At 45.8% G+C, this 16248-nt stretch overlaps 1 protein-coding gene across 11 annotated transcripts in view; it reads left to right on the forward strand.

The window, feature by feature from the left end:
- The window catches only part of SRGAP3 (SLIT-ROBO Rho GTPase activating protein 3), a 258338-nt gene that overhangs the window by 212678 nt on the left and 29412 nt on the right, over window positions 1-16248 (forward strand). For 3 of the 11 annotated variants that reach the window (XM_044253090.1, XM_044253093.1, XM_044253095.1), the window contains 4 exons: window positions 4418-4463; window positions 5566-5626; window positions 7330-7407; window positions 15622-15756. In XM_044253090.1, coding sequence (XP_044109025.1) covers window positions 4418-4463; window positions 5566-5626; window positions 7330-7407; window positions 15622-15756 — 320 coding nt within the window. Of the gene's footprint in view, window positions 1-378; window positions 482-657; window positions 785-804; window positions 1097-4417; window positions 4464-5506; window positions 5627-7329; window positions 7408-15621; window positions 15757-16248 lie in introns of those variants that run through there. The other 8 variants (XM_044253091.1, XM_044253094.1, XM_044253092.1 and 5 more) reach the window with 6 other exon arrangements.

Raw genomic sequence — 16248 nt, forward strand, 5'->3', positions numbered from 1 at the left:
CATTGAAAGTCTCTTGCTTTCTCAGGCTACAGATTACATCTCTCTCCCCTGGTTCCTCCTCCATCTGGTCAGCTTTGCGGGATGACAGCCTCTGATTGGAGTTACAATGGTTTCCTGGCTACATACTATTTCTCCCCTGTGATCTAGAATACATTTGTGTTATATGAGCGTTGCTCCTGCCTAACATTGTGGGTAAATTAAGATCCCCTTAAACATCCAAAGGCCTTCAGATGGAGCATTGGACACCAATGTGCTGGGGTTCAAGGGTTTCCATTTGCATTTTGTGTTCTCCTCCAGTCACGGGTTTTAAGAGTGTCTTTCCCAGTTGTATGTTTGCAATCGTTGCTTTCTTGTTTTCTTTTGTTCCGTTTTCCCTAGGCCCCCCTGTCTTCCCCCTAAACCACAGAAAATGAGGAGACCTAGGCCTCTCTCAGTGTGTAGCCATAAACTATTTAACGGCTGTATGGAAGCGTTTATTAAGGTACTTGCTGGGGAGTTGCGGAGTCCGCGAATGCGCCCAATGTAATGGCAGCCTTTCTCCACCTCCTCCCTTTGGCCCACAGCCCTGCCCTGACCAACCAGAACTTTCACTCATGCCCTGGGCCTGGCCCTGGGGCGAGCTAGTTCCTAAAGCAGCTTACTCTTATCTTTAATAAGGGCTTCCAAGCAGAGCTGCTTTTGTCTCTGACCAGTTGATTCTAAGTGCTTTCCCTGGTTAAGATCCCGATGAAGCCCATGAAGTCCAAGCAAGGTTGAAATGCCAGCACCACTGTAACCCCTGCCAGCCATGCTCTCCTGCTTCAGGAACTGCGGTCCTAGAGAGCCCCAGGGACAGTTCGAGAAACCACCTTACCTTGCTTCGCATCCATGCCTCCCAAGAGGTGGTTAGTTGGAAGAAACACAAAGAAAATCCCTGTGGTTAACTGTGTTTTTATACAGGTAATTTTTTATTTTTTTGGTTGAGAATATACAGAGAAAGGAAACACATAAAATTTTTGAGAGAAAACTCTCCCACCTTGTTTTGCTTCTTGAGGTAATCCCTTCAGAATTCCAGATGCATCCCGTACATCCTAAATTAAAAATGAAAATGTCTGAGCCCAGTGAGTTTGTCTTTTTCTTGCCTCGTAGAGGCAAAAGGCACAGGATCAAGGCATCCCAGAGAGAACGAGTGACTCAAGGCAACTGAAGCTGGCCAGAGAGTTGAAAAGGGCAGCAGGTGGGGGAGATGTTTGAGGAACATGAGCTAGGGGGAGCAGGGGAAAGGACCCCTGCCAGTTATTTGAGAACCCTCCATTATCCAGTGAAGAGACTTTCTGCAGAAAAGAAGACTGGTGTCAGTCAGGAGAAATGTTAATGTTCTCGGACTTTGTTGATAATTTTGGAGCCATGGAGGCTGCCCCTGCTCAGGTACTCCGTCCTCCGTCTTGACACAGGACTCCCAGGATGGAGTTCAGTGCGGGGAGGAAGCGGTGTGTGCAGCAGGCAGACATGGAACTGGGTAGGCAGAGCCAGCAGCCTGGGTCCCACAGCTGTCTTTGCCTGTGGGCTGAGTTCTAGGGAATGGACAGTAGGGAAAGGGGACGGAGGAACAGTAGGGCACCAATGGGGACTGTCTAGGGGCAGGGAACAGCATGGGCTGCTTCAGGCTACCTCAGAGGAAAGAGACAAGGAAGATTCCCAAAGGAAGGGTGCTGCTGGGTCCATCAGGAAAGCCGTCCTGTTTGGAGGGAAGCCCGAGTGAGCAGTTTGCCATCTAATAGGTCATGGGAAAATGGGTCAAGAGACCTTTCTTTATCTTCCCTCCTGTCTCCACCAAGACTTCATCTCATTCACCCTTGCCCTTGGAAAAGCTGCTCTCCATAGCCAGGATGGGACTGAAGGACACATAAGTTATTCTCTGTGCCCTCAGGGAGTGTATGGTGCCACCCAGGAAATTTTCAGCATGGAAAGCTGAAAGATAAGGAGATTCAGGAAGAGCCGTCTGTAAATGACCCCATGGAATCCAGTGCTGCGAGAGCTCAGAGCATGAAGAGCCATGACCCATAGAGTGCAGGAGGCTTCCAGCGGGTGGGTAGGGACAAAGTGGAGAGGAGCAGGGTGGGAATCCCTGAAAGAAGGAACACAATGAATGAAAGCTCTGAGACAGGCATGCCTACCCGAGTTTGCTCAGCTCTTTGAAAACAGATGACCAGTCCCGGCACTTGGAAGGAACTGACTCTTATCTAACAGGACACGAGAATTAGGTCTTCTGTTTAATGTAATAGTCTTTTAATAGAGAGCTGCTACATAAAATGTGTGACTGTCAGACCATCTGACTCCATCCCTCGTGATAAACACATCAGAACTTCAGCCACATGTTTGCCTCTTGGAGGAGGTAGTCACCTTGGGAAGCCATATTCTTACTCTAACTACATCATCTTTGGTGCCATCATTCAGTTTTCTCTGGAGCCTGTAGCATGGCCTTGGTTGGTGGTGCCAAAATTTCGTATTAGAATGGACAGTCTGGCCATTGGAAGGAAAAGTGTTATTCAATTCTGTTTTGCAACGCCGCTGAAGGCACAAAATGGCAAGATGCGTGGGCTAGAGTGAGGCTGGGTGACTGGCTCTGAAAAGCCACTTAGCTTGGGTCATGTGGTGGAATAAGTCCTCGAGGGACTAGTTCAAAGAATAAACACACTCATGTGACTAGAAAAAAAAGTATATTTGTTCAACACGATTGCATTTTTTCATAGTCACACTATACATTTACCACATATTGTCAGGCAGGTAGCAAACGCTTCCATGTGCAGGCTCTGGGGACGGGGGGCGGTGCAGAGATAGACGCGCAGGCAGCAGGGGCTCACCCTCAAGGACGATTAGCTTTCAGAGAATGAAAAGGCAGTTTTAATATATTCAGCCCTTCAACCTTTGTGAATGGAATTTAATTTTCTCTTATGATTCATGTGCTCTCTGGGAGAAAACTGCACCAACGAAGAATGCCCGGCTTTGAAGTGCCAAACCTGTGAGAGGTTTTTCAGTAGAAGGACATTGCTGGAACTCTGTGACGATGAGTGTATCGTGGGACAAGGCAGCATCCCCAAGTTAAGAATGACGGATACAGCGATAGATTTCTGGGATTGTTGGAATTGGTCCTTTACAAAATCCTTCATTTTTTCCCCCCTCTCAGACAGAAGGAAACCCAATTTTTCTTGTAAGTTTTGAGGCCCATTTAAATTTTATTATCAATTTTGGGAGGGAGACTCCCCACCTTCTTTCTATTGATTTCCTACCTCATAACTGTGTGACGAGATCAAATGAGCTAATCTGTGCGTGTTTCCAGAGCACTCCTGGCCCAGAGTAAGCACTATGGAAATGCTGGTCATCACTGTGGTCACAAGCTTTTAGGACATTGCTCCTAGAGTCCCACCTGACAGGCTGTTTGCTCAGTTCTAGGAATCAGGTAGGTTTAGCCAACGTTTAGTTCCACTTATGGAGATGCTGGGGACTGGACAGGTGACACCGGCCAAAAGGCGTGCTACCTCCGCGTTCTCAGGTCAGCCTCTCAAGGAGCCCAAATGAAATAAAGCTCACACCCAAGAGCCTGGCCTGCTGCACATACGGAAGAAAGAATCCATGGAGCTCGCCTGAAAATGGGTGGCTTTGTGACAGGAAAGGCTCCAGTTCTGCCTACAAGACCATAAAAGCGTTTTGACCCCCTCCTGCCGTTCCCCCCCTCCAGGCTTTTCTCTGCTTTGGGGTTCCTTGAGGTATTCTCAGTGCCACTGTGAGGTCAAGGAGTCAGAAGGAGAGCAAAGCCAATGAGCACCCAGGAAAGCTACCTGGGGTATTTGGTCAGAAACCATGGAAGCTGTTTGAAGTTGGAATCAGGTGGAATCCTGTCAGGTTGTAGCCAGAGGACACCTCATAAACACAGTCTTGGTGAAATTCACTTGGTGAAATGAGGTTTCCCGAATTGACTTGCAGGGCCAGTGTTACAGTAGATGCCTGAAGGTGTGTGTCCCTCCTTCTTGCGGGCAGCTGGGCTAACCTTAGGTGTCTTAGGTGGGCCCTTGCCCATTGGTGAGTGAACAGCCCCTGTGTTGAGGAGAAGCTAAAGGTGGGACGAGGAAGGGGCTCCGTACACACCATCCCTGTGCTTGCCAAGGACTGATAGAGGCCCCTTTGCCACCTGGTGTCCAAGGCAGGCACCCGGCAGGCTGGCTGGGGGCAGGGCGCAGAGCCCCTACGAGGCCCTGAGGTGCAGGGGCAGCCCTCCCCACCAGCAGGCTGGTTGGCCGTCACCCCAGGACCGTTGCTGGCTGCCATTGCATTTCCGCGTTCACGGACTCTGAAGGATCTGCTTACTCTAACTGATCTTACTCCTGCGTAATCTTTTCTTTTTCTCCTGCTCTGCTGCCTGTTTATTTTTTGTTATCAGAGGAAGAAGAAATGCTCGAACCAGGAACCAGGTATTTACTAGAAAGGTCCGTTAGCCCCATTCAACTGGATGGAACCTGTCTTTAGTACTGATTTCTAGAGCACGGCCCACCTTGCATATAGCCACAGGGTCCATTTTATCCTCTCCCTGACTGTTGTTAACTAAGGAGAGGCTTCACAGGTGGGGTGTGGAGGAGCCACAAAGGCATCAAAATTCGTGGGGTTTTTCTGTCTCTTACATGAACATATTACAAGTGCCTTGTTTCCTCACCTGAGGAGGTTAGTAATTTAATTTGGCCCCTTTTACAGAAAGTTTAAAAAAGTATTTTGTGCTCTTCAAGTGATTTGGAATAATAGAGCGATCAACCAGTTATGGAATCCGAGAAAACTATCCATTGCCCAGCTCCTTGTGGTTGTGGGCCCGTCTAGGAAGATGCAATTGAAAATATATTCGTACCCCCTGCCCTGCGTAAGTTTAGAGCTGTGTCTTATTCAGCCTTTTTGACTAAGGTTGGCCACTCAGTGGTCAGTGGCTGACGTTAGCTGTTTCTAGAACTTCTCCTTATAACACCTTTATTGTTGAACAAAGTATCCATCTGGATGTTTAGGTTGTAACCTCAGGAGTAGACCTGACCTTCCTTTCTCAGAGCTCAAAAGGACCCTTGGGGGCCATCCTTGCTTCCCTTAGTGCATTCTTCTTATTTCAAGCATCAGGTACCGCAGTGCTAGAAGGAGGTCTCAATCCTGCCTTTTTATCCTTGAGCACTGGGAGCATTGGGTTGAGTGGGACAATGTGGAGGGGAAGGCGAAGCACTCTTCAAGAGCGAACTCCAGCCCTCTCCGAGCAATGGATTCCCTCCCCTTCCCAGATGTGCCTGCCAAGCCTTCTGAGCCCTGATTTCTTCCCAGCTAAGTAAGAAGACAGAGCATTTCTTTCCAATTATCATAGCTATGCCTTTTTCTGCACCTAACTGAAGACCTTCTGTTTTAACTGTTTGTGGAGACTTGAGGATTAGCAGCTCTTTGCTTATTTTCCAACTAATCCGATGGTACTAATATTCTGGCTTGAGTTCATAATCTGTGTTTGCAGTGTCTTTTTCCCTGTGGTGGCTGCCGAGCCCAGTACAACTCACGACTGTTTCTCTTCAGGACTCAGGACAAGCTATCCCACTTGTAGTCGAGAGCTGCATTCGGTACATCAATTTATACGGTAAGCGCAGTCCCGGGGCGTGTTCTCCGCTCTCTCCAGAGCAGGCGCAGGGCTGTCCTCACAGGAAATGAGGTTTTAACCTGTCTCAGAGGATTTCCCATTACTGCCCTGCTTCCTAGAGAGAAAGCGCTTCTTAGCACAGGTGCTGTGCTGAGTGCCTTTTTGAGCCTTGTGTGTCTGGGGACGAAGGTGGCAGTGAGAAGACCAAGGAACTAGGAAAACGAAGGATCAAGGAGGGCATGATTAGGAGAACCGTTTCAGTTCCTTCATGCCTCCCACCCCACCTCAGGGGTCTGTGTTTTGAGCACTGAAGGTAGCTGGGCAGTGAATGGTCAGTTAACTGGCTCTAGTCAGTTCCAGAAAGGAATTAGAATGTCTGGGATGTGCTAACCATGGTGTCGCCAGCGCTGCCCTTGGGCTTCCATCTATTCATTCATTTGCTCCTCTAAAAACTGATTTTCAGAGTGCAGAGCAAGCACTGTTCTGACAGTGGGTATACAGGCATGAATAAGACAGGTAAGGTGCTGGCCCTAAGTAGCTTACATTACCAATTAGAAGGGCAAGGAAATAAGCACATAAAGAAATCATATAATTTCAGGTAGTGATAATGCCAAGGAACTAATGAAAAGGGGATAGAGAATGACTAAAGGGTGGCAGGGCTGTGTTTGGCTAAGATGGTAAGTAGAAACCTCTCTGAGGGGCTGATATTTGAGTAGAAGCAGCCAGCTGTGCCTGGCAGGAGTAAAGGTCTAATATGGGAAGGAAGACAAGTGTGACTGAATGGGAATATGTGGGGGGTGGTGGGATATAAGACACAGGAGGTAGAGATTCAAGATTGGTTAGGAAAGACAGAAACATGTTTTTATTGAGCACATACTATGTACAAACCAAACTTGGACTAAAGCCTGCCATTTAGAGGTAAACACTTTCCTAAATTTTAATGTGAAGGGTTGTTTTATATAGAAAAACTAAATGTGAGGGTGAAGATCACAGTCATCCCACGAATTCCCATTCAAGACGAGAGAGGCCCTTTAATTCCTTCAATTCTATAGGTTACTGTTCAGCCCTATAGATTCCGATCCTGCATTGTTACTTTATATCAGCTGTTGGGGTGTCCCCCTTGTTATGGCCTTGCAGAAGAACATAAGAAAAAGATTCCTTTTCTTTGATAATTTAATGTCCCCCAGGCTCCTTGGTCCCAGGCCAGCATGCACTTTAGACTCCAGCTTTTCCTGGAAGGAAGAAGATGTCTGAATAGGCAGAGGGTGGGAATGGTCAAGTGAATGATATTGGTCATTCTTGTTCAGAATCTCTGTGGCTGTTACATTGAAATGGCATTTGTAAACTCAGGCCAGGCTCCTTGGTGCCAGTGTCCCTGGCGTACTTGATAGGCAAAGTGCACCCCGGCTAGACTAGAAGTTGTTATTCACTGGTCCCGTGTTGATATCAACCTCTTATGGCCTTTTCCTTCAAACCCCAACAAGAGATCACGGACACATGAAGCAGGATGGTGCAGAGTATTTTGGCCAGATGAAGTTAATTACAAAGGCTACTTTTGGGCTTCTGTCAGGAGATCTTTACTGGGAAAGACCCTTGTGAAGAGTGGTGGAAGAAAGAGACAAGCAATGGGGAGAATCATGTGTGCCCAGCAGTCTGATGAGCTCAAGGCATCATGGCATTTTCTGTTTGTTTGTTTCTTTTAGGACTCCAACAACAAGGGATCTTCCGAGTTCCAGGATCTCAGGTTGAAGTCAATGATATAAAAAATTCCTTTGAGAGAGGTAGGTGCAGAGTCACCATCTCAAGCTTGTGTCTAGAGGAAGCCAGGACGCGTGTTGATGTGTGTCTCCGAGCCAGCAATGTGCTGGGGCTGGCTCGTATCGATATCTCTTTCCGGCTGCATTCGGTGCTTTCCCCTTGGTAGCTTGAAAGTAGCAGGAGTATTTGCACTGCAGAAATTGGCAAATGCCAAAGATCTTTCGTCTTTTTCCGTCTCAAGAGTTGGCTGTGAAACATTTACCAGCACAACTCTCTCTAGCGACAGTACAGTAGTTGCTGGGAAAGAGGGAAAGCATGTGAAATTATAATGTGAATCAAAAAGGCTGCTGCTTTTAAAAGAAAAGTTGGAAGAATACAGATAATACTGAGTGACTTTTAGAATATCTTAATTTTTTTTTAATGTAAAATCTTGGCCAGAAAAAAAAAAATTGAGGACCTCAATCTGAACCCATTTTCCTGTAATATATCACGTCCCAATTTACAAAGCATGATCTTACCCCTCCTTCTACATAATCTTCCTAATAGTTTTGGAAGGTATTTGGTTTGTCCCTGTTGGCTGTGCTCTGAGCAGGCCTCTCCCCTAGTTCTAGCCCTGGAAGTCTCCCTACTTATTATCCAGCTTCCTCTGGAGAGGGTGCCTCCTGAGCAAACTCATCCCTTCACTGTTCCCCACAGTTCTATCTGTGGCCTGGAGTGGAGGAAACACTCTGTGAGCCTCAGGCAGTCAGTGCCATGGCCCCCAGCACAGACCTCTGTGGCCCTTGGCACTCTGGCTTTGAACCTTTGAGAGAGCTAGGTGCAGAGTTCGGGTTCGGAGCGCAGGATTTGACTGGATGTGGTGCTTGATGGCCTCCTAATGTCCTGTGGAGCTTCTGTTTTAGAGTCTGCTCCAGGATCTTGCTGAAGGAGCAAGAGGGGCTGAGGGATCTTGGGCACTGAGAACCAGGGAGCCCCAGAATTCCCCTGCTGCAAGCTCCTCCTTATGAGTTTATTGCCATCCCAACAAGCATGCATTCACTGGGCCCTTACTGTGCCAGAGCCTAGAAATACAACAGGAGCAAAAGGTAGTCATGACTATTAGGGAGCCAGTTTAAGCAGACAATGGAGTAAGTACTAGGTGGTATGGGAACCCCTAGCCCAGCTTGGTTGGGGTGGGGAGGAGTAGTAAACCCAGAGAAGTCCTCTTGAATGGAAAAGGAAATGCCCAAGCTGAGGCTTAAGGAGTAAGAACCAGAAAAAGTAGGGAACGGTCATTCCAGGCCAAGGAAATAGCATATGCAAAGGCCCGGAAGCAAGAGGTATCTCCCATCAGCTTCCCTGATGGAAGTATTAGTCATTATTCTCTGAGCTTCTCTTGACAACACTGGACAGCCCAAACCAAAGTTTTGTTTCTTCATTTCTCCCAACTCTGTAGCACCCCTGCTGCCCTGTGTTCATTGTAAATGAACAGAACCGGGTCTGGAATCTTTGCTGGTTCCATCTTCTTGGTCTCATTGCATTACAGAATTCCTTAAATCTCGTGGGTAAATTCACTGCACAGGGCCTCCAGCCTGGCAATTGCCCCTGCCTCGAATTTCCCTATTTCCCTAGGTTCTGTGAGTAACTTTCTGATACCAGGCAGCCTGGCACTAATCCTGCACCAAGAGCACCACTTTGTTTTCTTCTTGAATGTGATTTTCTGAGATCAGTGCCTTCTGTCCCTTGCTTGGGTGCCTGCTCCAAATAGGCCTTGGATCACTTTGGGCAGAGCCCCGCTGCGCAAAGCCCCACTGGGTAGAGATCACCTGACCCAAGTCTCAGCAGCAAAAATGTTTTCTGCTTTTTCCTTGTCTCAAGTATGCAAATTGGCTCACCCCCTCCCTCTCTCCCTCATTCCAGAATGAATCTCATTTTTGCAGCAGCCATATCTTTCTGCTCTACCTGAACCTGTGGTGAACTGTGGCTTATTCTAAAAACAAACAAAAACAAACAAACCGTTCCTGGTATGTCTTTTTTAGAAAAATCCATTCCTGGCTTCTGTGGGCTCGCTTCTGGCCAGATTTCCCGGTTACTTTTTCTGCTTCTTGAAGTTCACCAACCAAGTGCCCTGGGTTTGGCTCCTTACTCAGCTAACCCTCAGGGTCACCTCCCACCTCACCTGAAACTGGTAGCTTCCCACACCCCTGCTGCATTTCTCTGCACTGGGCAACCAGGTGACCGAGGCTAGGGATGCTCTGTATTTCTCTCCTCACCCACTCTTCCATCCCACACACTCTAATTGTGACTGAATTTTCTTTTTAAACCAGTGCATTGTGCATTTCTCCTTTCTTCCTTTTATTTGTTAAAAGGTAAGTCCCTCAGTCCTTGCACGGTGCCTACCCTGTCCCATTTGTTCAAGGAGATTTGGGTCTTTCTATTCCTTGGCCCCTTCCTTCTCTCTTGGGTGAACTTCTTGCCTACATTTTTTTTTTTTAAGATTTTCTTTATTTATTTGAAAGACAGAGATCACAAGTAGGCAGAGAGGCAGGCAGAGAGAGAGGAGGAAGCAGGCTGTCTTCCGAACAGAGAGCCCAATGTGGGGCTTGATCCCAGGACCCTGGGATCATAGGACCCTGAGCACCTGAGCGGAAGGCAGAGGCTTTAACCCACTGAGCCACCCAGGCGCCCCTTGCCTACATTTCTTGTATGAGGCTGTTGAAAGGAGCACAGATCTGTTTTCTTTAAGGTTCTGAAAAATTACAGCATGTAGGAAATTCATTCTTGACTTAATATTCCTAACCCCGCTTTCTTTTTCTTCTGACATGTGCCAGCAGGGGTTTTAGTTGAGGCGGAAATGATAATGATATGATTTTTTTTGCTGTCAGTAAGCCTTAAGCTCATCATGCAAGTTTTGAGCTCTTTCTGCAGTCTGGCAAAACAAAGGCAAACCCCACAAGAGGATAGGAAATCAGTAGCCCTGCCATGGAGAGAGCCATGCTTTGCTGTTGTCTCTCAGGCCAGTTTTCCTGGGAAAACTCTTTTTTTTTCCTCCCCACAGACCTATCCGCAGTCCCCTTTGTATGCAACAATGAGAGAGCTGCCAGGAGGCTTTCCTTATGTGGAAGGTGACTGGAAGGGGAGTCAATGGCCTCTCATCTGTGCAGATCAAGATAGGGTTTGGATCTGAGGCTGAAGTCATGGCATGTGGGGTCTCACACATTCTCGCCCTGGCCCTTCAGAGATCTAAATCCTGTCCCAGGGAGAGGAGTGTAAAGGGGAGACGCCGGGAGGAGCTGTCCTGTTGAGGAGCCGAAGATGGGGCTTAGGAGAACCTGTGGCCACAGAACTATCTGTCCTTGTGTGAGAGGCCACCTGTGAACTTCCTGCCATGTACCCCATCTGGTGGCAGGTTTCCTGAGAGCCTGTGAGCATGCACTGTGTTCACACTCTGCACCGACAGCCCTGCTGTCAAGTCTCCCGCAGTGCCCAGTGACCTGGCTAAGAGGGCACTGCAGGCAGGGCTGCTGGGTAACAATCCCTCCTCCCCCAGGAAGGTAGCAGCCCAGTGTGAACACAGCTTTCTCTCAGACTTGCCTAGAGTTTCAGCTGTAGTTCTCCTGGAGAAAGCCACCATTCCCACAAACTGTCCTCCTCATCCTGAGGTCTGGAATTCTGGTTGTTTCTGGAACCCAAATTGACTTGCCCTGCAGAGAGCCAAAGTCTTAGGCTAGGTGGAGAGAATATTTGGAATATTTGGATGGTTCCTTTCATGGACTAAGTGCCTTCAGGGAGGAAAAGCAAGATCAAATGGTGTGTGTGCGTGTGCGCGTGCATGTGTGTACACACAAGTCCATATGTGGATCGTGCTTGGTGAGGGGAGCTAATATGCACTGTGGAGAAGAAAAATCCATGTGCTTTTGAATCATGAGAACCCAAAGGTCATATGGGCTAATAAATAGAGAAATAGCTAATTGCAGTCCAAAGGTTTTGAACTTTTCTGGTCCTTCAGAGGGGCTTCAAGGGGTACTATAGGAACAGAGAGGGGGCTTGCGGGGAGGTGTGGACCTCTCCTCCCAGCTCAACTAAGACAGCTTTGTTTTATGTGTGGAGCATTCAGAGAAACTTTTTTCTTGAGAAAGAAAAAGAAAAGGTTGGGATTCTACTCTAAAGGAAGGAAGGTGGAAGAGAGGCATGGAAGCAGACAGACAGACACTGGTAAAAAGAAGAATATCTCCCAGGCATTATGAGCCCTGGGAGCTGCTGTGTCTGTTTTGACAGTGAACATGGCCAAGTTGTTTTGCTTGTTGGGCCTCAGTTTTCTCACTGGAGAGAATGGTGGTATTGGAACCACACCTTCCTCAGTGCCAGGCAATGCTCTTGGGAGGATTAAGGGAGATCATGTGTGCAAATGTGCTTCTCACTTGAGAAGTGCCATATCAGTATAGGCAGTGCTTTTTTATGTTTTCTCCCGTCCTTCCTCACAAAGAATTCTCCTGTTCTCTGGGGGTATCTGAGAGGTTGGGCTATGGAATGTCAGTGTCTGGGCAGCCACATACCATCATTCAGGCTGGGCATGGAGTGGGGGTGCTTAGCCAAAGAGGGCAGGTGGGAGCATGAGCTCTGGTTCATGCTCTGTAAGCCACAACACCTGGTTCAGGAACAAGTGGGGGGTGGGGGCCCTCTCTCATTTGCAATGAAGCGTGTTGGGGCTAGCAGAGGCCCTGGCAGTGACATGCGTTCTTTTCCTATGGAGGTGGAGTAAAGAGATCCAAGTATGAATTTCCAGCTCTGCTCTTCGCTGCTTGCCAGTCTTAGAACATTCTGTGGGCTGTTCTGGGAGAAGGAGGAAAAGCTCGTTGTGCAGACATCTGTCAGCACCTTCAGGGAGGGGGTGGATGGATGGCTCTGTGTCTCCTTTCACCTCCTCCACGGGAAGCTTAGGGGGATCGAGCTGAACAGCCCAGGATTACATGGAAAAGTGTTCTTCTCCTGAGGTATCATTTTCCCTCTCCAATGGGGGGAGAAAATAGAAAGATTGACAGCATTCTATGGTCATGGCTGTGGGAAAAAACCATTCTCCTGTGTTGCCAGTAGGAGTATAGAATGGCGCCGCCCCAGTAGGACAGAATTTGGCTCTGTCGAATGAAATGTACCCTTTGACCCACAATCCCACTTCTAAGACCTGACCAGAGATGCACCTCCACAAATATAAAACACACACACAGGATTATTTGTTGTGGCAATATTTGTAAGAGCTAAAGATTGGAAAGAAGTCACATCTCAATTCATAGATTAATTCAATCCATAGACTTAACCATGGTTAAGTCATGGTGGACCAGTGAAATAGAGTATTTTGTAACCATTAAAAAAAAAAAAAGCATGAGGGAGATCTCTAAGAACTGATATGGAGGGGTTTCTAGTATTTATTGTGAAGTAAAGAAGCAATATGTTGCAGTATTATATACTACTTACATTTTCTGTAAAATAAAAATGGAGGGAAATAAAAAATTCTCATATATATATTTGCTTATTGTGGGAGAAGAAAACACAGGGCAAACCAGAAGTTGATGAAAATGGTTAAATGTAAGGGGGGAAAGGGAAAGGAGAAGAGTAGGACTTATCTGGATGTAATTTTTTATCTAGTTTTGACTTTTGGACAATGTAACTGCTTTATATTTTTAAAACTGCAAAATTTTTAAGAAAGGAGTTCTTTAAAAAAAGTCAGTCCCAGGAGCACCTGCGTGGCTCAGTGGGTTAAAGCCTCTGCCTTTGGCTCAGGTCATGACCCCGGGGTCCTGGAATCGAGCCCCGCATCGGGCTCTCTGCTCGAGAGCCTGCTTCCTCCTCTCTCTGGCTGCCTCTCTGCCTACTGCCTCTATGATCTTTGTCTGTCAAATAAATAAATAAGGTATTAAAAAAAAAATCCCTCCCTAAAATTAAACAGAAATAGAAACAAGCTAGTATCAAATTGATCATCACAAAGAGAGTAACTTTTGAAAATGTGCTCTGGTCATATATTTTTAACAGCTTTGTTGAGTTATATACCATAAAGCTCACCCATTTTTAAATTATACAGTTCAGTGGTTTCTAGTATGTGTACAATATACTAGAATTGTATACATCACCGTAATCCAATTTCAGAAATTTTTCATCATCCCCAAAAGAAACTTTGTACCCACTTTGTACCCACAAGGAGTAGTTACTCATGAGACTCCCTAAACCTCAGCCCCCCACCCCAGGCAACCACTCATGTTCTTTCTGTCTTCTGACCACACATCTTTAGCAGGATATTTTCTTTCTTCTTAATTTTTTTTATTTTTTTGAAGATTTTATTTATTTATTTGACACAGAGAGAGATCACAAGTAGGCAGAGAGGCAGGCCGAGAGAGGAGGAAGTAGGCTCCTGGCTGAGCAGAGAGCCCGATGCGGGGCTCAATCCCAGGACCCCGGGATCATGACCTGAGCCGAAGGCAGAGGCATCAACCCACTGAGCCACCCAGGCGCCCCTAGCAGGATATTTTCTGAGGACTAACCCCTTGCCCCCAAAACAAAAATAAAAGCCCTGCAGAGAAATCTTAAATTTTATGTAGGAGGTTTATTGTTAGTGGTGATATTGCTATTAACATTTCAAAACTATGTTATGTATATTGGAGAATAAGGCAGGTACAGAAGTACATTATTAATGTGGTTCAGAACCATGATTTTTCACCAAGCAAAATGAAATACAAATATAAAATAAATGAAGATAAAGCAAATGTTGAATCTTAAATATGAATTGGAAGTAACTGTGTAGACTCATGAAAAAAAAAATGTGTATTCTCCCTCTACCCCCTGAAAGGTTTAGGAGCTCTTTATAGCACTCCTGTACCAATGAGCACACCTGGAACTTAGATCTTGGTGTCTAAATGCCATTCCCTACAAAAAGCAAACAGAACTTCTTGGAGAAATGTTTGATTCCAGAACTGGGTCAGGGGAAGTATAAAGTGATGCATGAGCATCTTTTATGCCAGAAAGCAAGGGTATGCTCAGTGGAGGTCACCTATAAAGGACATTTGTCCCTGGCAAAATTGGGGATAATCTGAGCATCCCAAAGAATAGGGATGATAATGGATTATAACACATTAAATTAAAAATTACAAAAATAATCCCAGAAAGATGTTAGATAATAATAATAATAATAATAATAATTTAAAGGGAGCATGGGGAAGCCTCTTCTTTATGGAAGAATGCTAACAACTATAGAAGGAATGACAGAATTAGAAATTCATCATTTTGTAACCCCAGGATAAAAATTGATTTAGGCTAAAATCATCACTGGAGGTTAAAAGCACTGGGTAAAACATGTTGAGCACAATGACTTACACATAGATCACTTGTTATTTTCAAAAATATTTTATATTTAACACCTACTATTGCAAAGGGGAAAATAGACTTTACAGTACAGAGATCTGGAGGTCACCCCCTTTATCCATGGATCAAACTTCATATCACCAGCACCAAGACAGGCTGACATTATGTGCCTCTGGATCCAGTGTGGTGTCCATAACATCACCCATGTACTATTCTTGCCCAAAATGTTTAACTTAAATCTAATCATGAAGAAACATTGGGACAAATCCAGAGTGGGAGGCATTCCAAAAGGCAAGTGGCCTGGACTCCTCAGAAGAGGCAACATTATAAAAAACCAAGCAATAAAAAATATTGGGGCCTCTTTTATATTCCAAAGACTAAGGAAACATAACAACCAAATGAATTATGTTGATTAGATCTTAGCCTCTGAAAAAATTCTATGAAAGACAGGACAATTGGGAATGTTTGAATGTGGGCTGTATATGAGATGGTGTTTTGAACTATTGTTAATTTTCTTAGGTGTAACAATGTTATGTGCTTATGTAGGAGAATATCCTTATTCTTAGGAGAAATGTGTTGAAGTGTTTAGCAATGGCATTTTGTGATGCCTACAAAATACTCCCAAATCATTGAGTAATAATAAATGTGAGTAAAGAGAGAAAGCAAATATGGAAAGATGAGTGTAAGTTAATGAGCATGAGTGAAGGGTGATTTCAGTTTTTTATTTTTACAATATTTCCATCGAGTTGAACATTTTCAACATCAGGTTGAACTCTAAACTTGCTCTGTCAAGGGGGCTGCCCATCTATGTCTCCCCTAGTTCAGGCTACACCAGGCCATCCCCCCCACCACCTGCACATTTCCTGCCTCCTTACCAAGCTGAATTATCATCTCCTCTCTCCTCTCAGGCGAAGACCCCCTTGTGGATGATCAAAATGAACGAGATATCAATTCAGTCGCTGGTGTTTTAAAACTGTATTTCCGAGGACTGGAAAACCCACTCTTTCCTAAGGAAAGGTTTCAAGATTTGATATCTACTATTAGTAAGTATTTCCTAGGTGGTATGGTAGAGGGATCAATTGTGTGACATACCTTTATTGAAGTTGTTCTATGGGCTCATTGCTGTGCTAGGCACATGGGAGGGATAGTATGAAAGGAGCAGTATGGCCCTCGTTCTCATAGAACTTAAAAACTAGTTGTAGAGATAATAAGATGGTTTATAATGGAAAATGGCATGGTACCATTGGGTATGGATGTAGCTCAGAAGAGGCAGAGGAAAGCTTGGTTTTGCAGATCACAGCTGAGAGAGTTATGTGAGCAGAGCCTTCCAAGAGGAGTGGACTGAGTATCCTGGGAAGACTTTGGGGACACATAGACTAAAGGGACCAGAGGAAGGTGTTCTAGCCAGTGAATGGTACAAGAGGCTGGAAGGGTAAAATAGAGAAAGAGGGGAATGACCCTGCAAGGATTTTGGAACTTTTCCCCTTGGGTAATAGGGAGCCATAGAGGGTCTGGGAGTCAAGTCAGCAACATGA

This window comes from Neovison vison, chromosome 6 (assembly GCF_020171115.1).
Source record: "Neovison vison isolate M4711 chromosome 6, ASM_NN_V1, whole genome shotgun sequence".
Taxonomy (NCBI): Eukaryota; Metazoa; Chordata; class Mammalia; order Carnivora; family Mustelidae; genus Neogale; species Neogale vison.